This window comes from Taudactylus pleione, unplaced genomic scaffold (genome assembly GCF_031769625.1).
Source record: "Taudactylus pleione unplaced genomic scaffold, aTauple2 ptg000021l, whole genome shotgun sequence".
NCBI lineage: Eukaryota > Metazoa > Chordata > Amphibia > Anura > Myobatrachidae > Taudactylus > Taudactylus pleione.
In genome coordinates, this window is record NW_028284423.1 from 7,490,887 (window position 1) to 7,514,962 (window position 24,076).

At 43.9% G+C, this 24,076-nt stretch overlaps 1 protein-coding gene across 1 annotated transcript in view; it reads left to right on the forward strand.

Moving 5' to 3' along the window:
- TTC29 (tetratricopeptide repeat domain 29) overlaps nt 1–24,076 on the forward strand; it is a 319,192-nt gene that overhangs the window by 215,690 nt on the left and 79,426 nt on the right. The window contains exon 9 of the mRNA XM_088447947.1: nt 11,743–11,866. Within this exon, the coding sequence (XP_088304073.1) occupies nt 11,743–11,866 (124 nt within the window). The remainder of the gene's footprint in view (nt 1–11,742; nt 11,867–24,076) is intronic.

The window sequence follows — 24,076 nt, forward strand, 5'->3', positions numbered from 1 at the left end:
ATACTTAGTATTTGTTGTTTTCTATGGTCATGTAAATATGTGTTGACCACTGAAAACCAGATTGAAGAAAATAGGGATCCATCGCATTCCTTCTAATCAGGGGCGTAACTAGGTATTTGAAGGCCCCGTAGCAAAAGTTTGTAAGGACCCCTATGTAACACCAATGGTAAAAAATATATATAACACATGTAACTTTGATAAGGAAGATGGCCCCTCTAAGCTCTGGGCCCCATAGCAGCTGCACCCCTTGCACATATGGCAGTTACACCCATGCTTCGAAATATATAAATTTAGACATCCACACGCTAAAGCCCCTGTACAGCCCATATCACCTTCACAACTCATATCCTCCTACTAATTGTTACCAGCCCCAATATCTTTTTGCCATGTTTTCTGAAATTGCTCTACTCACAAAATTACTTATTTGCAAGTACTGTAAATAAATATCACCTTATTAACGTATTTAATCACCAAAATACCACCATATTTTTTTCTGTATAAAAGTCAAGAAATATAATTTTAGGGAATAGCCACAAAATTCAATTACAGTAGCCAGCCAATATTTCCATAGTACAGTGGTTCTCAAACTTTCTTGGTTTATGGCACCCTTAGTGTCTCAGACTGTTCGTGCCACCCCTAGGTGCCAGCGGTGCCAAACTCCGAAAAGCTACACTCTTTAGAGTTTAGTACATACTATAGTGGTCAAACCATAGTCCCCATTGCAGACCCATTGTGGTCTGCAGCTTTAATTAGCCTTCTACAGGAGATTTCAGAGAAAGCTCCTGCATTAGGATGTTAGCACTTAGCAACAATCCAAAAAAATATGCAGAAACAGCTATTTCTACATTATTTTATGGAAAAAAATACATGATAAAGAGACCCCTAAATCTGAGTCAAACCCCTCAGAGATGTCACTCAGGTATGGATTGTGTGTGCGTGCGTGTTTGTGTGTGTGTAGAGAGAGAGATAGCAATACAAAATAATAGTAGTTAAAATGGATGTCTGCAGAGGTCCATAACTAGATCAATGCAAAAAAAATAAAAAATTCAGACTACAGCCCCCCACTGCATTCACCTTCTTGTAGTTCTTCCTGATCCACACATACATTCCTGGGTTCTCCAAGTACTTGGTGACAGCCTTCCTCCAGCTCAGGGGGGGCACCCAGTTCATAGGTTGTAAACATAAAACCATAATTGATGTTTTATTCAGCTCTCCTCCAGGAGGCGAAATCTATGTCGGAGGTGCATCAGGAATCACGTCATCGTGGCCAATCGCTGTGCAGTTCCAGAAATCAGGGCATTGTACAACAGCGTGAGTGGCCGCAATGAAAGGATTCATTGTGAATCATGTCTTGATGCCTCTAGAGCGTGGGTCTTCAACCTTTGGCCCTCCAACTGCTGTGGAACTACAGATCCCAGGATGCTGGGATGTGTATTTCCACAGCAGCTGGAGGGCCAAAGGTTGAAGACCCCTGCTCTAGACTGAACATTTCACCGGGGAAGTGGGCAGAATCCAAGGGTCTGGCTCTGGCCTACCATCCCAAGATTGTGGCGTTTCCTCTACATTCCGGGAGATTATGCAGTAATGCATGTATTGTAATTGGATCTCTTTTTAAACCTCATTTCACTCATTCCTTAAGTGGGAAACATTATTGTACATGTAGTTAACAAGTACAAATTCAGGAATTTAAGGTAAAGAAACCAATGTGATTTTTGCCATCTATCTTGCAATATACTAGGATAACGAGGCTTTTTCCATAATAAAATTAGAAATTTGCTGTGATTATCTAATTATTTAAATGATGGGAGGCCCTGACTAGCTGCAGGTCAGACAATGTTTGTCATATTTCTAGGAACCTAGTAGTGATTCTAATAATGGCAGCAAAATAAGCTGCTTGCTGGGTATTTGAAACTCAGGACCTGATTCAGACCCGCTCACTAAGAACCAGGGCCGTAGCTAGGGTAGTGCGGCCGGTGCCATCGCACAGGGCACCACAGGTCAGGGGACGCTGTTTGGGCCTGTCAAATTTCTGTTTATTATCATTCTTGCTTGTAGCTTCCTCTTATTTCATCCCCAGCATCTCCCGGCCTCTCCTATCTCTTCCCTGGCCCTTCCCCATGAAGCCATGGCCCTTTTTTGGGTGCATTATGTCCCTTTGAAAAATGACGGGGGTGTCAATGCTCTTTCTGGCACAGGGCACCAAAAAGTCTAGTTACGGCTCTGCTAAGAACTGTTCACTCATAGCTGGCGATGGTTCGCAATGTGCGCGTGCGTATGCATCGCAGTGCGTGTGCGCGAACTAGTCCGAGCAATCGCGAAGCATACGCTCGCCGAGCATAGACAGCCCGGCTGAATGAGTGACAAAACAAACCGTTTGTTTGTGGCAACAGGGGCAGACCACTAGAAACGGGGGAGTGGAGGTGTGAACGCCATTTCAGAGGCGTGCATAATTAACAGACAGCGCATAGTACACGACCCCTGGTTGAATTTTACATTGAAGTGCTCGCAATGCTTGCGGTAGGGTATAGTCAACTTCAAGCGCTGCATTCGCTTCTGATGGTACCCGATGTACTGATGGTTGCATACACTTCCTGGAGATGACGTGCGCAAGTGGGCATCTTAAGACAGACTGGTGGGCGTCTGCATACACAAAGCAATCGCACGCCAAGACATAATGGGCGTACTTATGCCTTGCTGTGCGATTGCCTGCCTTGTCGTCACTTAGCCGAATTTGCATACGCTGGGAGCGAGCGAACGCATCTAGCGAGCGGGTCTGAATTGAGCCCTCAGTGCCATATGACATGATGTCTATACATATGCACTGCAGGTGACATCTGCAGAGCATCTTCGGGTGACAGTTTTATACACTGCACTAGAGAGCGTGTATGATAAATGAAGGTCGTATAGTGTTTTCAAAAAAATACTCTTAGGGGTATATTTACTAAAGTACGGGTTTTTATAAGTGGAGATGTTGCCCATAGCAACCAATCAGATTCTACTTAACATTTATCTAGCACCTTCTAAAAGATAATAGCTAGAATCTGATTGGTTGCTATGGGCAACAACTCCATTTGTAAAAACCCTCACCTGTCCAAGCATGTAAAATATAATAATTCCACTTAGGGTAAACATTTGCTTTAAAAGCCAATAACTCCAACTATTCGGTCATTTTTATCTAACATTCTAAAATAGTGTTACTCACCACAGCGCCGGCTTCCCCTGACTAGCAGTGCAGTCAGACGCCTGATGCGGCGGCAGGTTACACACTGAGTATTCTGCCCGGGGCCCAGATGACTTCCACGCAATCCTCCTTATTGGAGTTCCTGCGGCGGCGGTCATGGGCGCAGCCATGTTTGTTTGTATCACCTGACAGTTTCTCATCCAATGGTAGCCTTGGTAACTCAGCTGACTCTCTCCTCCATTGGACAGCTACCTAAGGGTGTATAGCCGGACTCCAGGAACAGGAAGTTGCCTGAACAACTTTGCTACTTCCAGTGTCAGTTTGCTGTGGCATCGTTCTAGGCTCCACGCTGTACCTACCAGTGATTACTCCTAGCGATATTCACTAGTGTTTACTCCCGTGTCTTTTCCTAAGTACTTTCTCTAGTGTTACTCTGACACTATCCTGCATCTGATTCATCAGTGTATACTCCAGCTAGTCCTCAGCGCTTAGTCTGTGAGCTGATCTCCAAGACTACACTGCAGTACTTATCCTGCATCTGGATACTTCAACTACACCTCAGTGCATAGTCCGTGAGCCAGTCTCCAAGACTACACTCCAGTACTTACCCTGCCACTGTATACTTCAGCTACACCTCAGTGCATAGTCTGTGAGACAGTCTCCAGTACTACTCTACTGTGCTTTCCCTGCCACTGTATACTTCAGCTACACCTCAGTGCATAGTCCGTGAGACAGTCTCCAGTACTACTCTACAGTGCTTTTCCTGCCTCTGTATACTTCAGAGCTTACTTCAGTCTTCTTGCAAGTTCCGGGTACCTGACCAAGGGGCCGAGACCTGCTTACTGGGTGCAGTAAAAGCCCATATCCCAATTGGAGGGGTCACTGGCAAAGACCACCCCATAAGACTCCGTGCCTTTGGTCAGGGCTCGCCAACATCCAGATCTAGCTGATGAGGAAGACTTATATACAATCCCCACGATTTTTGTTCTCTCCACATCCTAGTACCCCGACTTCCTGCCCTCCGGCTGAAGACCCCCAGAGTCCAATCCTGACAATGCTAAACTCATCTCACAGGTGGGGTCTAGGTGTAGCAGTGACTCTGACTATCGCATAGCATTGGAAGGAGATGCAGACTGCATGCCGATGGTCTAGATGCCGACCGTAGGCCCGGCAACTGACTAATGACCTGTGTCGAAATCCTGACGCCTGTCATTAGACCTACGCCGGGAGCCCGACACCCGGCTTACCGATCGAAGGTAAGCCGGGTGCGGACAGCCACGTGGGGGGGTGGAGGGTTAGGTTAGGGGCTCCCGGGGGGGGACTTAGGGTTAGGCACATCCCCGAGAGGCTAGGGTTAGGCAACACCGGGGGGAGGTTAGGGTTAGGCATCCCCCCCGGGAGACTTCGGGTTAGGCTGCGGGGAAGGGGGGGTAAGTTTAGGCACTTAGAGGGGAGTTAGGGTTAGGCACTTGGGGGAGAGGTTAGGGTTAGGCACCCCTAAGGGAGGGTTAGGGTTAGGTTAGTAAATAGAAAAAATACTCACCTGTCGGGATCTTCACTGCCGGGCTTCCGCTGTCGGCATTTGAACCGCCGGCCATGCAGCCACCGGTAAATCATACTGATTCCATTGGAAGTTAAGACTTTTAAATGGTCCTCAGTCCTTACAAAGACTGCATACAGCAGTTTTACTGGTGCATATGATCAGAAAGCCTGCAAATGGTATTAAATGGTACATTGTTTTACCCTCCAATCCAAGGAAATCGTGTTCACTAATGTACCAGTTTTTATGGCTCTAAACTGTATGTTTTAGGGGAGGATAGTCTGCTGCTGCACCTGAATACTCCACCCACTGAATCCTCAGCACTACTGCACATGCGAACTGCATCATTCTTTTAAAACCTGGTCTGGTGACACTACTGAGCACAGCCTATTTAAAAGGACCTACACCTATTTTCAGTGCAAGATAGTCTCACTGAGCTATGATTATCATATCCTTGTTCCTGCTATCTTGTGCACTGAGCATGATTATTCCCTGACTTGTCCTTGTGGTCAATATATAGCTGCAGAATATTATAAAACATTAATTTAGAGTCTCTGTCTTGGTATTGACATAGGGTAGTGGTGGGTGAGTAACAGTTGACCATCAAGTGGCTCAACTCTAGTCCTCATGATGAGATATTTACCCTCGTCCTGTACTTTTTTCCTGATGGCTACAATAAGACTTTCATGATGTGCACTTAGACGCAATTTCATTTTATACAGATGTTTATTTTTTGTAGGTTGGTTTAAACATTTTTTTATTTTACTATACACTTTGTTGATTTTACCAATAAAACCTGGTCTGGCGACACTACTGAGCACAGCCTATTTAAAAGGACCTACACCTATATTCAGTGCAAGATAGTCTCACTGAGCTATGATTATCATATCCTTGTTCCTGCTATCCTGTGCACTGAGCATGATTATTCCCTGACTTGTCCTCGTCCTGTACTTTTTTCCTGATGGCTACAATAAGACTTTCATGATGTGCACTTAGACGCAATTTCATTTTATACAGATGTTTATTTTCTGTAGGTTGGTTTAAACATTTTTTTATTTTACTATACACTTTGTTGATATTACCAATAAAACCTGGTAATTACCTGGTTTATTTTCTGTAGGTTGGTTTAAACATTTTTTTATTTTACTATACACTTTGTTGATATTACCAATAAAACCTGGTCTGGTGACACTACTGAGCACAGCCTATTTAAAAGGACCTACACCTATATTCAGTGCAAGATAGTCTCACTGAGCTATGATTATCATATCCTTGTTCCTGCTATCCTGTGCACTGAGCATGATTATTCCCTGACTTGTCCTTGTGGTCAATATATAGCTGCAGAATATTATAAAACATTAATTTAGAGTCTCTGTCTTGGTATTGACATAGGGTAGTGGTGGGTGAGTAACAGTTGACCATCAAGTGGCTCAACTCTAGTCCTCAAGATGAGATATTTACCCTCGTCCTGTACTTTTTTCCTGATGGCTACAATAAGACTTTCATGATGTGCACTTAGACGCAATTTCATTTTATACAGATGTTTATTTTCTGTAGGTTGGTTTAAACATTTTTTTATTTTACTATACACTTTGTTGATATTACCAATAAAAGTAAAGTTTGTTTTAAACACTTGCCCTTAAAGCTAATTCTCTTTCCGTCTAATAAACCGGGCAGCCGGGTGATTTGTGTATGTATGTGTGACATTACAATTTGATGGTTACTTTTAAAAGAAATGAGTATAGCAATTCATATTAGTTCTTGAAATTAGGAGAAAGCTATTTCTTTTTTATACGTTTCCCTTTTTCACTGATTCCATTTACCTTAATACTTTAATCTGCAACCTCCAAACTTATAGCACCATCAAGAATCCCCTTTGTGGTAGTTTCATCCCTGCTCTATTTGATTTCTCCATTCTGAGTAAATGATTAAGTTTTCATGCATTGGTTCAACCAAAACCTATGTTCACTCAACCACATCCTTTATTGATTACTTCTACAGCAAACAGTAGGCCAAGTGTGATATACATAATTGGACAGTTGTCAAGGGATATGGGTGTTTAAAGTCCCGTTTGCCCATCTGGAAACTAGAATCACCTTGGTAGACAAATATGCTATGATGTTTCATTCTTTTTTCCTTGGACCAAGGAGTCCTGTTTGTCAGAATATATGTTTTTAACTCTCTGAGGTCTGGTTGAATGAATTTGGTGATTATAACCAATAATATGCTCTCCAAGTTGCACCTGTGCACCGCATTCAGAGAATTGGGAACAGAGGAATTAATATTTGTCTAACACCGTAACCCTGTGCTTTATCCTCAGTAAATCCTTTGCATTTATCCTCTAAGATTGTGTTTGATTTCCTTAACACTGGCGATGTGCACAGCCTTTATTTGTACAATGCATTTAGAGTTTATATATTGATTGTTTTTGGTTATTGAAAGACATTACCACTTGTGAGTATTTGCCATGCACGTTATTGCTGATATTGACATGCATCAGGGACAGTGTGGGCTGGTAGCTTCCTAAGTGAACATATGATTTGCTGAATTGCACATACCTACAAAAATGTGTGAGATATAAGGAACAACTTATTTCAGCTGGATATTGCCTATTCTCATATGTGTGTTATTCTAACTGCATTACATGATCATTTGATGTGTATTAGCAGCAGCTACTGTCATGCTTCTCCACACTTACACAAGCTATGATACTTCTTCGCCGATGACGTAATTTTCGCGTGTTTTGCTTTTACCCTGTATTCAATTTGAAAGATTTTCCGCCTAGGCTACAAGTTTTGCCTATGAATATCAGGTGGAAAAAGTGCAGTATTGGGGTTTTGGGGTGCAACGTTGCGGGAACCCCCCTGCAGTCTTCAGACAGTCCCCCAAAGGTAAACTGTGTCAAAAAAAAAAAAAAAACACTTAAGGACACCCCAAAAAATAACTTTGAAAAAGGGGGCGAAAAAAAAATGTTGGGGGACAGAGTTAAAAACTAGCGAACTTGCCTCTGGGGGGGTCCCCAAGTATGCCCCAAGTGTTTTTTTTATTGCACGGGCTTGCGGCAGGTGGATTTTTCATGATTTTTTTTACTTCACTTTAGCAAGTTTTAAATATGAAGACCCCCATTTTGAAGTACCCCAAATTTGCTGGGATAAGTTATTTTCAGGAAAAAATACTCCTGAATACTATTCTCCACCACTTGTACAAAAACGCTATTTAGCAGCTATTGAGTCCGTTTAAAAACACCAAATACCTTCAGCAAGCCAAATCAGGGGGTACCATAGTTGAATCCCTATGTCAGAGCATCTTTTGGTGGGTGTCAGGCTGATTTCCCCAATTCTGACAGTACTTTCCGCCTGTTCAAGTTTCGCTGGGTCCCGTTATCGCGTACTTTCAAATTGAATAGGGGTAAAGCGCGCACACGCTCGATACTTTTCCACCTACAAAACAGGCGAAGTAGGCGAATAGTCCGGGCCGCGAAAAAGTATCGCGGCTCGGCTCAAATTGAATACGGCTCTATAATATATAAGCCAATTTCCATTTTAATTGTTTTAAATCTGCCAACCATATAAAACCACTGAGCTAGGTTGCCTTTTTATACCTAATATGCTGCAATTGGAGCATGCACGGGCCCAAAAAGACAGCAGATCCCATTCCAATCATTATCTAATCTATAGATATCACATATTGGTCATGACAAATGGTATGTCAGGACAAACAATGACTGCATATTATCATGTCATAGCTCCACTACTATATTGGTGCTCTGTTAGATCCAGACACTTTACTTAGATCTGTACATATATCCACATACTTAAATATATACGCATATACATATGTTGTCAAATCTGAAAAATCAGAGCTCCAGATGGTTTAATCGCCTATCATGTAAGCATTTTTAAATATGTTTTAGGATGAAAAATTGGATTTGAAGTGAAATCCATACATAGTGCTGCTATTGAAAGCTTGTTCAAAGAAATTACCCCTTTGCTGCAGAGGACGAATGGTGCTTGTCATCCACATATACCTTTAAACTACGGATGACAAGTCCCACTTGTCATCCGCAGCAAAGTGTCCTCAGTGGGCAGGGACAAATTAATTGCCACAAGGGCCTATACTGAGAAGAGAAGGAGCTGTGGCCACCCTCTACACTATCAGCCCACTGCATTTCTAAATACATAAACAGAGAAAAATGACATCATTTTGTTAGAAAACTAGAAATGCAATTTTATACTTCTGATGATGGGCCTATTTTTATATGGAGGCCTGGAGCCGTAGCTCCTTCTGCCCCATTGTTAATCGGTGCCTACCAGTGGGTAGTCCCGAGGGTCAGAAGGCCAAGTCTCGGAACAGTGGGCCTGATTCAGACCCGCTCGCGAGCGCTGAGCACTCGCAAGCGGGTCGATGTTAGCCCAGTGCACATGCGCACGAGGGAGCCGGCTCTGTCGTGCGCATGCGCAAGACCCGGATAGCGACGGCCAAGCCGTCGCTACGGGTCTCGCTACAAAGGGGGCGTGCTGTCGATGGTGAGTGACAGCACGCCCCCCTTTGGAGGGCGTGCCGGGGGCGTGGCTGGCCAGACAGAGGCGTTCCCATGGGAATGCCTACCGTCTGGAGCCGGCCCCACTGACATCACAAGTGATGTCAGTGGGAGTGCTTTCGGCTCTGACCATCGTGACCATCTTTTTGGCCGCTCACTATAGCTGTGGGTGGTCACCCACAGCTATGCGAGCGGCCAGGTGGCCGCTCTTAAAAAAGATAAGGACAGCCCTGATTCAGAGCGAGCGCTCTGTCAGAGCGTCCGGCTCTGAATCAGGGCCAGTGTGTCCAACATCACTTTTTTTTTCCTAAACTTTAAAATATTGCCACAATTGGGAGAGGGATTTTAATACCCTCTATCTCCCATATCCTGGCACCTAGGGAGATGGGGGCACCCTTGATTAAAAGAGGTGAGTCCCCTCTTTCAAACTTTGTACCTACAAATATATTATTGCCTGGTGATCTGTGTGATCACTATGCAAAAACCCCTGCACTATAGAAAAGTCGTGGAATCAAAAGATGGGGGAAGGTTATGCTTCCATATGCTTCCTACACAGAGAAAGCGTTTAAACCAAGACAGTGAAAAAATATACATAGAACACACAGATTCCTGCGTTTTACAGGTTTTGCAAAGGTGGATTATTGTAGAAACAAGAACCACAAAGTATTTATTGCTCTAAAGCCACACTCCACCATGGACATGCTCAAACTTCCAATAAAGTATATACTCATTTTCTGTTCAACATAATCACTGTAACTGGTGTCTATATCATCTGTAAATATATATCAATAAGAAAATAGAAAACCTCATAGCGGTTCTGGGTAATTCTAATTAAATATGTATATGAATAAGTTACATTTAGGACAATAAGTACCCTTAAAAAAGTAATTACGTAAACACTGTGGCCCTTATTCAGTAGTGCACGTAGGTGCACTGCTGAACACAGATTCCCAATAATCAGGAATCATTGGCAGGATGGGTCCTGCGTGATTGTATGCAGAGCAGCAGCAGACTGTCAGTGATTGACAGCTTGCAGCCATTTGGAGACGGTGATGGCCTCCGTTTTCCAAAACGGAGACGTATCGCCGGAGTTGGGGAGGAAGGAAGAGGCGAGATTCTCCATCGGCTGACGGAGATTTCCTGGCCTCTTTCCCTCATCTGCAATGGGCGGCCTGCGTGACCCCATGGTCACTCAGCCGGCCGGGGGACACGCAGATGTTCCGGTGCTGCGTCCATGGACGCAGCTCGGAACATTAATGCATGCAGGAAGCATGACACGTCCTGCGGTATTACCATAATTGCAAGGACGGAATTGCAAATCTGCTTGCGTGCAGCTTTGTAATTCTGTCCACTGCTGAATCAGGTCCTGTGTCTATTTTAAACATAAATATAAAATATTTTTTTATTAATGCATTCAAAATTCACTCACACACCTTTTGATCACATTAAATCCTGGAAAACATTTTTTTACTTTTTCCAGATTTATTTGCATATTTCACCTTACAACAACTAATGAAAAAGTCAACAGTTCTGAAATTTATTTTAAAAAATGGAAAACTTAAATAACAGGGTTGGAAAAGTGACGATTCCCTTGATTTGATACTTTGTAGAGTCACCTTTTGTAGCAATTACAGCTACCAGTCTGTTTGAATATGTTTCTACCAGCCCTGAGCACCTTTTGGGGGAATATTTGTCCATTCTTTTTTGCAGAATGATGACATCATTACTGTCAACTTTGCAATTGTCAATATTAGGACTACATTACCCAGAAACATGTTGTATCGCTGTCTCTGAAACTTTTTTAGTCCAATTAGGCTGGAAAAATTAGGGTGCGAGATGGTTCATTTGTCTATGTTGTTGACTAGATCATTGTGTTCTATTCACTAATTAACCTTTCAAAGCTACATTTTATGCTTTATGTCTGACATGTACAAAGTTTGTCTTCGTCTTGTAAAACTGTTGCAATATATTTTGTATCTTCAATTGCTCAAGTATTTCTAAAATTAAGGCAATATCTGGCATTTATCCCACTTCCCTCACTTGCAGCCCCATGTCCGCATGGTACTCCCCTGAGACCCACCCAGTGCTGCCCTCAACTGCTAAATTCAACCAAAGAAGATTATTATAAAGCAATGTCACTGTATTAGTTACAGGACTAATGTAGTATTACCTATAGTGAATGCCCAATAGTGTTGTACATTGTGGGATGAGCAGCCTTAGCACTATAATCAATGTCTTTCAGTTGGCTTCATAATAAGTTTAGGTCAGTGTACCCAGATCATGGCCAACATTTCCTAGGGACAATGTTCACCTTTTATTCACAGTATATTATAAAAAATTAGTAAGTCAAAGGGAGACATGGACTGCATTTCACAGTTGCATAATATCTATTATGGCAGAGGCACCGTCCTGCCTACTACAGTCCATACTGTTACTATCAAAATGACTGAATTATGTTTTTATTTCTCTTTCTCTCTTCAGCCAAGGAAAAATTGCTGAAAGCATTGAGTACTTAGAAAATTTTATACAAGTCGCCAAAAGTAGCAATTTATACAAAAGCCTCGCAGGGACATGTATATGTCTTGGAGAGATTTTCAATGCAAGAGTAAGTACTGATGAAATTATGGTTTTCTTTGAATTATTTCAGGGTTTTTCTAACAGTAAGAATGACATGAAACGCCATAGTAACATGTGCAGGGTTACGGAATACATACAATTTGTGCTAATGCATGAAATAAATGGTAACATGCTGATGCATGAAATATACGGTGACGTGGGCAAAGCCATACAATATAAGGTAACGTGCAGAGGTATGAAATACAGCATAACATCTGCATAGGCATGAAATGCTCGGGAGGTGTGGTTACTAAATAACCAGACTGATGCTATCATTTATGTTTAATCATATTAAGTACATTTAAACTCCTTTCACCTTTTATGTACTCCCCTTCTGCATCCACACACCGCTGTATTCTTATTTTCCATTGGTGAAAGCCGTGCTTTAGCTCATTATCTGTCAGCTGTCTCACCAGCTCTGTCTTTTTCATGTTTACTTCAGTAACTGATGCAAAACGGGTTCCCTTGAGTACAGATTTGATTTTAGAGAAAAGAAAGAAGTCACACGGTGCTAGGTCTAGCGAGTATGGAGGGTGTTCTAGCACTGCAATCTGTTTCCGGGCCACAAACTGCATCACAGAGAGAGCTGTGTGGGCTGGTGCCTTGTCCTGATGGAGGATGAAACTATTTTACCACAACTCTGGCCTCTTCCTTCTGATTCTTTCCAGCAAAGTTGCTAGAACATTTTTGTAGATCACATTCGGTAAATTTTAACAATTTTCTAATTTTTTTTACACATTTTCATTTGTTTATGATGTGCAAGGCCTTCATCATCTAAGACATCCTCACGACCAGTGGTGGATTTTACCTACGGGCTGAGGGACTGCAGCCTCCCCAGTAAAATCCACCACCCGCAGGCACTGCCTAGGCTAACAGCAGTGGTAGTGACTTTGCATTGGAGCACCACCCTGCTGATCACAGCCAGACAGGCAGTCCCAGGGGGAGGTGTTTTCTCCCCCTGGGACTGCCAGTCCGGACTGCAATCGCAGAGAGAGGGCTTCCCATGGGAAGCCACTCCCCAGTTAATGCAGCCCCTAAAAGCCAGCCTGTCTGCTAGCCTAGCAGCAGCTCCGGGCTTAAGCCACGCCCTCTGATTTAGGCCACGCGACCGCCGGACTTAAGCTTCACTTTCCGGTAACATCGCCTGTCAATCACCCGGATGGCAAGGGAGGAGAGGGAGGATGTTCAATGCAGACCCCCCGGCCAGGCAGGTAGGGAGCTGCTGCTGCTCACGACCGTCAATAAATCTTTTGTGCCACTTAAACACACATGCACGTGACATGCAATCTGCCTCAGTTAGCATAAAGTAAAAATTTCTGGGTACATTTTGTTCAATTTAACTAATAATATTAAGTTAACACACCTACACAATGAATATCGACACGGTCAACGTCAAAATTATGACAATTTCGACATTCTCATGTAGACATGATGAATGTCAACTTTTTGACAACATATCATACCCAACCCGTGACATGCCCAGAGGTATTATGTACATAGCCACATGTGCAGAAGCATAAAAAATACGTAGTGATGTGCAGTGGCATGAAATATACAGATGTGTCCACATACATCTATCCTCCCTCCGCTACAAGTCGCGTTACACATCGTGATCGCTCTGTGACTCGGTAACACTGAGCGTCTTTTTGTACAACTTTTTACCTACCAATGCATCATCTTCGCACAACGATGTGAATAAGTAGCACAAGCAGCTTCTGCTGATAAAAATTATATGCGGTATGCCGATGTTCTGTGTGTTCAATGACAGGTGTATCTGCATGCAAAATACTACGTTACAGTGTCAGCAACCGTGACACTAACATAGTATTTCGCATGCAGCTACACCTGCCCACAGAACATAGGCATACCGCATATAGGACCTGATTCAGACCTGCTCGCTATGCTGTGGCTGCTCGCACTGACCGGTAGTCGCCCGCCTGCGCAAGCGTATAATTCGCAGTGCGCGTACGCAAGCCAGTCTCAGTGATGGGGAATCGTGCGCTCATAGTACACAGACTGCCCGCTACTTTGAGTGGCATAATGTGCCGTTTGTGGGTGGTAACAGAGGAAGGTGCTTGTGAACGGGGGAGTGGATGTGTGAACGCAGGCGTGTCTGGCCGTCAGAACGGAGTTTAATGGGTGTTCATAATTAGCAAGGTAGCATCATTGAACATGTCACTTGGTTGTTTTTTAGCCTGAACTGCTCGCAGTGCTTGCGGGAGGGTAGAGTCAACCACAAGCGCTGCGATCGCTTCCGATGGTCTTCGATGTACCAAAGTTTTAAGATACTTCCTGGAGATGACGTGCGCTAGTGGGCGTCTAAATAAATGCTAATGGGCGTCTACATTGACAAAGTGATCGCTCGCCAAGACATACTGGGAGTTCTTATGCCTTGCCGAGAGAGCGGCTGCCTTGTCGCCACTTTGCAAAATTTATAAATGCTTGGAGCGAGCGGCCGCAATTAGCGAGCGGGTTGGAATGAGCGCCATAATTCTAATCAGCAAAAGCTGCTGGTGCTCCCTATTCACATCGCTGTGCGAAGAAGACACATTGGTAGGTAAAAAGTTGCACGAAAAGCCTCTCGGCGCTACCGAGACATGCCACGGTATGGTGCAACTATAAGCGTTGTTTAACAAGCAAGGAGGCTAGATGTATGTGGACACATCTGCATGGGAACATCTAGAGACACGACATAAAAATAGCCCTTACTGCAAAGGTGTAAGCCAAATAAGATTATCACTATGCAAACAACAGAAGGTAAGCACACTTTTATTTGACAATGTTACTGAACTAATAACACTGCCACATTTCCCTCCCTCTCCCACACACACATATGATGGGGGTCTCAAGCACTACTCTTTGACACAGGTGTAATACCCCTGGGTCAGCATAGTGTGGACCTACAGTATTTGGACTTTCAATTCTGGAAGCAGAGTGTGATGAACAAGAATTCACGGGCCCTCCAACTGTCCCAGTTTTCCTGTCTGGCCCTAAATACTACATGCTCCCTTTAGAAAGTGTATCAGGGTAGTATATCTGAGCCTGTGACACCAACTAGCAAAACCTACAAATTTTAATAGGAAAGTATTATTTTATATAACAGGAGAAAACATTTCTCATGTCACTTGACATCGCCCTTCCAGCTGCACACAAAGGACCTCATTCAGAGCCGCTCGCAAAATGCGAGCTCTCGCTCTGAATGAGGGCGGCCGCTTCTATATTCCGAGCCGGCCTCCTGGCTGCTCGCTAGGCTGTGGGTGACCACCCACAGCTTTAGCGAGCGGCCAGGTTGATGGTCGCGATGGTCAAGACCATCGCGACCATCGGGGCTTGCGACGAGACCCTTGTGGTAGGGTCTCGTCTACCACAAGCCCCAGTGAGCTTTCGGCTCTATTAGAGCCGGAAGCTCACCACTGACATCACGAGTGATGTCAGTGGGGCCGCCCCCAATCGGCAGGTGTTTTCCGTCGGGAACGCCTCCGTTTGGCTAGCCACCCCCCCACCCTGCCTACACCATCAACAGCCGCCCCTTTTGTAGTGAACCCCGGAGCGAGAGAATTTCTCTCGCTCCAGAGCTTGCGCACGATCAGTGCGGCCACTGCACGTATGCAGGGCCTCAACATCGACTCGCTTGCGAGCGCATAGGCACTTGCGAGCGGGTCTGAATGAGACCACTGTTCGCTTACCTTCGTTCGGTATGCCGGGCGTCGGGCTCCTGGCTAAGGATAATGAGACCCCTGCCAGGATTAGACAGTCGGGAAGCCGGGGGTCGGAATTTCGACTGTCGGCTTCCTGACTGCATCCCGTTCAGGCATATGCTGGTGATCTGGCTAAACAGCTCTGCTATTATCTGAACTGCATCTAGTAGAGATAGCTGCAACTTGTTTTTGACCTATGAGCCTCATGGTTTGTAGCCAACCAGTGACTTTCAGAGAAAGATGGAAATTGTAGCATGACAACAGCAGGACATCTACAGGTTGTAAATTTTTTATCTATAGAGATTAAAATGGTTAAACCAAATGAATAGGTTATAGCGAATAGCGTATCTCCCCACATGGCTTATTTCAATATATACAGGTTGAGTCTCCCATATCCAAAATGCTTGGGACCATTCCGTATTTTGGAATATTTGCATAAAATAATGAAATATCTTAAGAATGGGACCCGAATCTAAACACAGAATGCATTTATGTTTTATATACACCTTATACACACAGCCTGCAGGTAATTTTATACAATATTTTTTAATAATTTTGTGCATCAAAAAAAGTTTGTGTATATACATGAAATTCATTTATGTTTCATATACACCTTATACACACAGCCTGAAGGTTATTTTATGTTATATTTTTAATAATTTGTGCTTTAAACAAAGTTTGTGTACATTGAACCATCAGAAAGCAAAGGTTTCAGTTTCTCAGTCATGCTAAAAATATTCTGTATTTCGGAATATTTGGATATGGGAGACTCAACCTGTACAATGCTTTTATCATTACTCTGCACTATGTTGTTTTGTGGCTATTGCATATCATTTGCTTTTATTTTTACGTACTTTTCATGTTCTATTTATAGTTGGAACTATTCACTTTTTGTTTAATTTGTCTTGTGTGTACACTTTGCAAGTAATCTATATGCTGTGAGCTAGTGCTCTGTATGCAGCTGCCTGCCATTTGTGCTGTAGAAGTAGTAATATTGGTGACTTCTTTGTGTCATTTAAATCCCAGTAGGGAAGAATAGCTTTGAAAAAAGTGCACACACTGCTTTCCTGCGGGTTTAAATGGAAGAGTCACTCTTTGCGGTCTGCTGGTTGACAGCTGGTTAGACTGTGCTAATTGCCAGTTGTGATTATCGCAAGATTAGCCCGTGCTGATGGCATCCTGCTTGCTGCAGATCAACTAGGAGAGATTTCCAGTTCATGATCCAAGACTGACTTTTGACACAGTATGGGGGAAGACCTGTGATGTTTAAAACCCAAGTGAAAGCAGAAGCCGCTAAAGTTTGTGACATATGGTGTGTAATATAGGTCTTTAGAGAAGCTAAGCTATTTCACCAATTCTTGCTGTTCTGAAGTCCATTAAGATGACCAGTGGGAAAAAAAACCTTTTGATATAAATAGATAAAAAGGAAAATCTCATTAAGTAAGTCATGGCTGGAATTTCTGACACATTTCAGCTCCAATATACATGAACAGCACCCTGCACAGATACTGAGAGAGACAGACCTTTAAAAACCCCACATACTGTTAACCATATATAGGGATATCCATATTTTGTAACAGTATATAAAGTTTAGTAATTCTGGAATTGTTTAACATATAATTGTCAACTTAAACAGAAGACAAAATGCTACATAAATAAAAAATATAATCTTAAACTACTATTCAAAAATAAACTCAGCAGAGACATATTTTATGTTTGTTGTTCTGATTGGCAGGTTTTGTGTGTTTTTTTTTTATAAAAAAAAATAAATTTTGTTTTTGTTTTAAGAAAATATATTAAGATTAGTATTTTAACCCACAGTCAAGCAGTGGCCATGTAAGCTGCTCTCTGTTCGGGTTGGGTACGGGATGCCGACGCTCGGGATCTCGTTGCTCAGAACTCCAGCACTCAACCGGAGGCGATCCTCCTTATATATTACTGCATACTGCTAAAATGATATCACCAAGATAACTTTGAGCATTATAATACATTTACATTTAACTACTTATGTAACCCTACTAGCACCTTTTGGTTAAGTCAAAATTTTTTGTCATTTTCTTTGATAAGTTAAGAAACAATGGGGCAGATGTATGAAGCTCTGGAAAGTGATAAAGTGCAGAGTGATAAACGGCCAACCAATCAGCTCACAACTGTCATGTTACTAGTTGTGTTTGAAAAATGACAGGTGGGAGCGGATTGGTTGGTCGTTTATCACTCTGCACTTTATCACTTACCACAGCTTCATACATCTGCCCCACAGTGAGTCTCATTTACGGAGACCAAAATCCTGGTACAGTGTGTCTTGATCTGCGCAAGGTTTCCATCAAAGCGCATAAGCGTGTGGAGCAAGATGCCTGTGGTTGTAGAGAAACAGATTCACCTAACCTCATACTCTTCTACTTGGCATAGGTGTCTCCTGAGTGTAGAAACTAGGCAGCCTTGGCAGGGGTAAAAATGGAGAGCAGCATGTGCGGCATCAGATTAAATACAATAGATACCTCTCTTAGTTTATTTGTCCTGATTCATGGGCATCACCTGTATTGTATGTGGCTGAGTTGGCCAAGGCGGTGTTTGGCAAATCATAATATGATTTCTTCTGACAATGCCTGCTTCTGTTTTTATTGTTATTATGGGTAAGCCATGCAAATTGCATATTGGATACCATTGTGGAAGAATGGACTAGAGAATTCAGGTCCTTAAGTACAATTTACCAAATAAGTGGCATGCTTTCACCACACTATAACATGTATTTAACAATTGATTCATACTCCATACAGTCTTGAGAACAGACATATTAGAGATCAAAAAGATGTGGCCTTGTGGCAAATGGGAAATTGGAAATATTACCAGGTGTGTGCTTATGTTCTTGTAACTGAAGGCAAGGCATTGCAGTCCAGTTCTCATTATGTCAGTGGCAACTTTACTGTCCTTATGTGGGCCTGTCATTGAGGCACAATTGTTAAATTCACATCTGACGTGATACCATATCAATAAACATATCTTATGTGTGACGTGTGTTACAGCTGTAGGGTTTCCTCACTCTGCCACAGGCCTGCATGGGCAAGCATAAATATTCATATGTATTATATGTGCAAAGTCCATTCTCTCTCTGCTCCTCAGATACTTTGTCTCTGGCTTTATCAGGTTGGAACACATCAGATGCAGTATTTAAGGGAGGTCTATCATGAAACACAAATTATGTATTTTTTGTGCTTTTTAGTGTAACCTAGTAGCCTTTTACCAACATTAATATAATTAGTGCCCAGTTGACAGGTTCTTTTTTGTTTTGTTTTGTTTATTGTTTTGGAAGATTTTTTTGCTGCACAATTGTATCTTTACCAAATAGCAAAATCAGAAAGAACAAGCCTACTCTCACGTAATCCCATATTATACTTTTTACCAACTGCATAGCAATATAGATGCATAATATGGATACATTTATTTGTACAAAATATAAGTTAGGCCACATCTGGTTATCTGCCTTGCTCTATTCACTCAGAGGCTATTGTAGAGTTGGACATTTGTTTCATTTTGTGTAATGTACATATTTCTGTAATGCGTGTGTGTACCATAAAAGTATGCATATGTACGTATCACGATATTTATGCATTTTACACTTACAACTAGATCGATGGAATGAGAAAGGGAGGAGCAGTCAGGCGTAGGACAAGTACAGTAAGGGACGTATTCATGTGAGTGTGACTCAGTTGGACTAGGACATAGATCCAGATATGCCTGTCAGGATGTATATGTCTTGCTCGTGCTGGAGAGCTGGTGCAAATATACCTGATGATAACGACTAGTAGCAGCACTAACTACCTGCTACTGATTGGCTGATTGTATTTTTACCCCTATAGCTGATAGAATCATTAGCGTTACGGGTATGTTATATGAAGTTGCGGCTGGCTGTTTGCATTACTTACTTAACATTTCCTTTTGGATTACTGCATTAAGATGATTATCCTTTGATATTCAGGGAAAGGGGAAACAGCAGATGTTTGCATTTAATTTATTTTACTTTATAATTGTATTGCGTATTGTATTCATATGTAATGACATTGTATATTTAAACCATTGTCAAGCCACATCTTGGTGCTGTCATATAGTGTAGATATACACACTGGTATGCCTGACACACATCTAGCACAAATGCTTCTGTTCTACAGCTGGCAGCACCTTGAGAGGCGTCCAACTGATCATATGAAAATACATTTCCTACGTATGGTCAGGGCACAAATACATCCAATTCATCAGCCCCTCATTGTCTGCAGAAGACTCTTATACACAACACTGGGCCTGATTCAGAGTTGTTCACTATGCCGATGTTTTTGCTGTTGAGCCATAATTGGCAATCTGCGCATTTGTCGACATAGGCAAACGCAGGGGGGGTTCCGTTTGCCTGGAAACCCCTCTCCCCTGCCCACACCATGACCACAATAGAAATAGTAATATAATAGATTGTTACTAGTGCTGCATGTTCTTCTCATTATCACAAATGAAATAAGTAGCACCAACTGTGGATCTTTTAACATGTATCAGCCAGTAATAAATAACCTGTGCAACTAGAAGGTCTGGAAAACATGCACTGTTAGAGATGCACTGCTATAGAGTCCAATATGTACATATGTGTCCAGGGCAGGGCTAGGTTCTTCTGCTGCTCCTCCAGGCTCCCGGACTTGCTCCAATAGTCTGGAATGGTGCCCACATCTAAAATAAATACATTCAGCTCAGGCAGGATGGCCCTACTGCTGCATCTAATGGCATACTGTGATCACTGGTCCTGTGTATGCTGGAATTATTACACACAATACACTTTGTATGACGCTTATTAAAGCTGGTTAAGTAGTAATTCTGCCCTCTTCATTGACAGGCCACACTCGCTCTAAAATTAAGCATTTGGAAACCCCCCTCTGGAAATCCTGTTTTTGCCACTGGTAAAGGTACATTACCATAGTAGCTCGGTACCAGGGAGTGGCAGCAAATAATGCAGTTGTGCCGCTGTCGTTTTGGGGGGGTGTCACATCCTGCGACTGCGATGCTGTAGCAAGAAAAATGTCTCATTCAACCATTGGGCTACTCAGAAGACCGGTAACTGAAGTATCTGCGACCGATGCTGCGTATTTGTAAGCAGATGCTTGGATTTGCAAAGCCACAGGTGGGCGTCTCTGCATCTTCGACATTTGCATATTTTCGCACATCCACTGCGTACCCAGACGCAGCAGTGGCGGCATTAGCATACGATGATGAATCACGCCCACTGTCAGCTAATCAGTGATAACTACACAGAGCCGGCCTTAAACAATTAAGTGCCCTAGGCAAGATTTTGGCTGGTGCCCCATCAGATAATCCCAGGTTCTCCCCTCACAGCACCCATCTCCCCTTACAGCAAACTGCTATAACTAAAGAAAAAAGGGACAGGTGTTAGGGGAATTTTCCTTATACCCCCACCTCAGAAGGCATTCTATAGGGCACATTCTCCCTCACACCACTCCACTTCACTCACTGCACAACACCCGCCACCCAACACAGTACCTCTAACAGCACAGATTACAGCAGAGCACCCCTCACCCAGCACAGCACCCCTCACAGCACAGATTACATCTCAGCACCCCTCATCAATCTCAGCACCCGTCACCCAGCACAGTGACGATTGCAGCACATCACCTGTCACCCAGCATAGTACCCCTCATAGTACAGATTACAACACCCCTCACCCAGCACAGCACAGATTACATCTCAGCACCCCTCATCCATCTCAGCACCCATCACCCAACACAGTACCCCTCTCAGTTCAGATTGCAGCACATCACCTGTCATCCGGCACAGTACCCCTCACAGTACAGATTACAGCACCCGTCACCCAGCACAGTACCCCTCACAGTACAGATTACAGCACCCATCACCCAGCACAGTACCCCTCACAGTTCAGACTGCAGCACATCCCCTGTCACCCAGCACAGTACCCCTCACAGTACAGATTACAGCACCCGTCACCCAGCACAGCAACCGTCACCCAGCACAGTACCCCTCACAGCACACATCACAGTACCTCTCACAGTACAGATTACAGCGCAGCACCCCTCACCCAGTACAGCACCACTCTCCCAGTAAAGCACCCCTCACACAGGACAGATCACAACACCCATCACCCCTCACCCAATACCACTCTCTCAGCACAGCAACCCTCTCCCAGTACAACACCCCTCACCCAGCACAGTACAGATCACAGCACATCATCACCCCTCACCCAACACCCCTCTCCCAGCACAGTACCCCTCACAGCACAGCACACATCACCCCTCAGCCAACACAGCACCCCTCACAGCACAGATTACAGCATATCACCCCTCAGCCAGCACAGCACCCCTCACAGAGCTCAGTCAGCACCCATCACTCACAGTACAGGCTGACCCCCACACCACACTCTCTGCATATAATTTTGCAGGGAACCCATGTAGGCTGTTGTAGCACATCAGTAGAATGGTAGCCGATGATTGCAGCTTGTTGTTACCCCCTACCTCCTATCTTGGTGACCATCACCATCACTAGTCCACACACTGGGTTCCTTCTTAGCAATGTGGATTATGGGAGTCCACCCATGTCCCCTGGGCCCTCACTCCTAATATGTCTCCCCCTCCCCACCCATAGCAGTGTCATAAACACCCTGAGCCCCCACTCGCCATATGCCTCTGTCTCCTACCCTCCCCCAATAGCAGTGTCATCAGCCATGAGCTCCCACACCCCCTTGTCTCTGTCTCCCCTCTCCCAATAAGTGTTATCAGCTCCCAGAGCCCCACTTCAAATATATATCTGCCTCCCCCATAGCAGTATATTTAGCTCCCTTAGCCCCCACTCCCTATATGTCTTTGTCTCCCCTCATCCAGCTCTTACCTTTATTCTGTGTGGCTGGGGCAGGGTCCTGCAGCTCCGCGCATGTTGTGTGGTTTCCTCTGCAACTGCTCAGCGCTCAGCCTCGGCTCATGCAGAAAGTGAAAGTAAATACACTTCCTGCCTGTCTGAGACTGAGCTCCGGCTCTGTGTTCAGCTGCTGCAGTCTCCTGATCTCTCCTCCTGGCTGGCTCGGATCGCTGAGATAGCAATCAGCACCCGAGCCAGCTCAAAGACAAAAAATTCTACTGTAGGCTCTAGACTTGGAATGCCCATAGGCATTCCAGGTGCCCCTAGGCATTTGCCTAAAATACCTATGCCTGGGGCCGACCCTGTAACTACATGTTAAAATGTAGTACAATTAAGTAACACGTAATGGAGGTTGGGAGATATTCATTAGCCATTACCGTAATTTATCAATAAAATATCGCCTGGGTAGCTGAGTGACACTCTGCTGCCTTGGAGATACTGACCATAGGCTAGCTGGTTCATACTTGCACAGTGGAGCTAATAGACTAGACATGTGCTTTCAGTTCCACTAGGTGGAAGTGTGTGGGAATTGTTAAATATTTAAGAAAAAAAAAACAAGAATGAAAATTGTTAAAATCATTGACTACTGAGAAATTAATTATTCAAAAATTACAACACATCTGTACTCCCTAGTTAGTATCATATGTGTACTCAAAATTTATAAAGAAAACTAATTTAAGTCTACCCAGTCCATACCCACGATCATCTCAAACATGCCCCCTTTTCTATAACCATGGCTTCATCTCAACTGATCACATCCCTTTTGATGGTCTGAAAATCAGAACAAACTCATTTATCATAAACTATTTGCGGCAAATTCCCCGAAAAACACCTGCAATCCGCAAATACTTGGTATCCCTGCAATGTACTATGGAGGGACTGCAGCAGATAATATATCCGATATCTGCTGCTGTCCCTCAATTTTCGACAGCAGCCGCAACCCCCATAAGTTTCTCTGGGGGATGTGATGCTGTCAGATTTACCAAGCTCTGGAATGTGAAGCATTTCGTAGCTTCGCCCTCGCAGCTAACACTATCTAAAGATGGCGTTGTGCTGCTGTAGTCTTTGGGCTACAAAACCATGAGTTGGTTCCTGTGCATGCGTAGACCACGCATGCACAGGAGCCTGACACAGGATTGAAGAGACGGTCTCTTCACTCTGAGCACTGCACAGGGACGGAGCCCCTGACCCTGCGGAGGGTATTTGATATGTGCCGACGCTAAGATCGCATCTTGCAGTGAAATCATGTGTGCTAGTAGCGCACCCAGATCACACTGCATATGCGATTGTTCAGAGCCAGCCCTAGCCAAATTAGTGCCCTAGGCAAGATTTTGGATGGTGCCCCCCTCTCAGTGGTATCCTGAAAAACAGTGTGGCCTCACGGAAGGGACCCTCACCCAGCACCGCACCCCCCTATCCCAGCACAGCACAGTATCAGCACCACCACCCCTATCCCAAAAGAGCACCCCTCTCCCAGCAGTGAGTTCCACAGCACCCTAGCCCTCTCCCATTTCCAAACTTACTGTATTTGAGCGCAGCCTGCACAACTGTCCAACTCAAAATACAGCAAGCCGCGAGCGGCA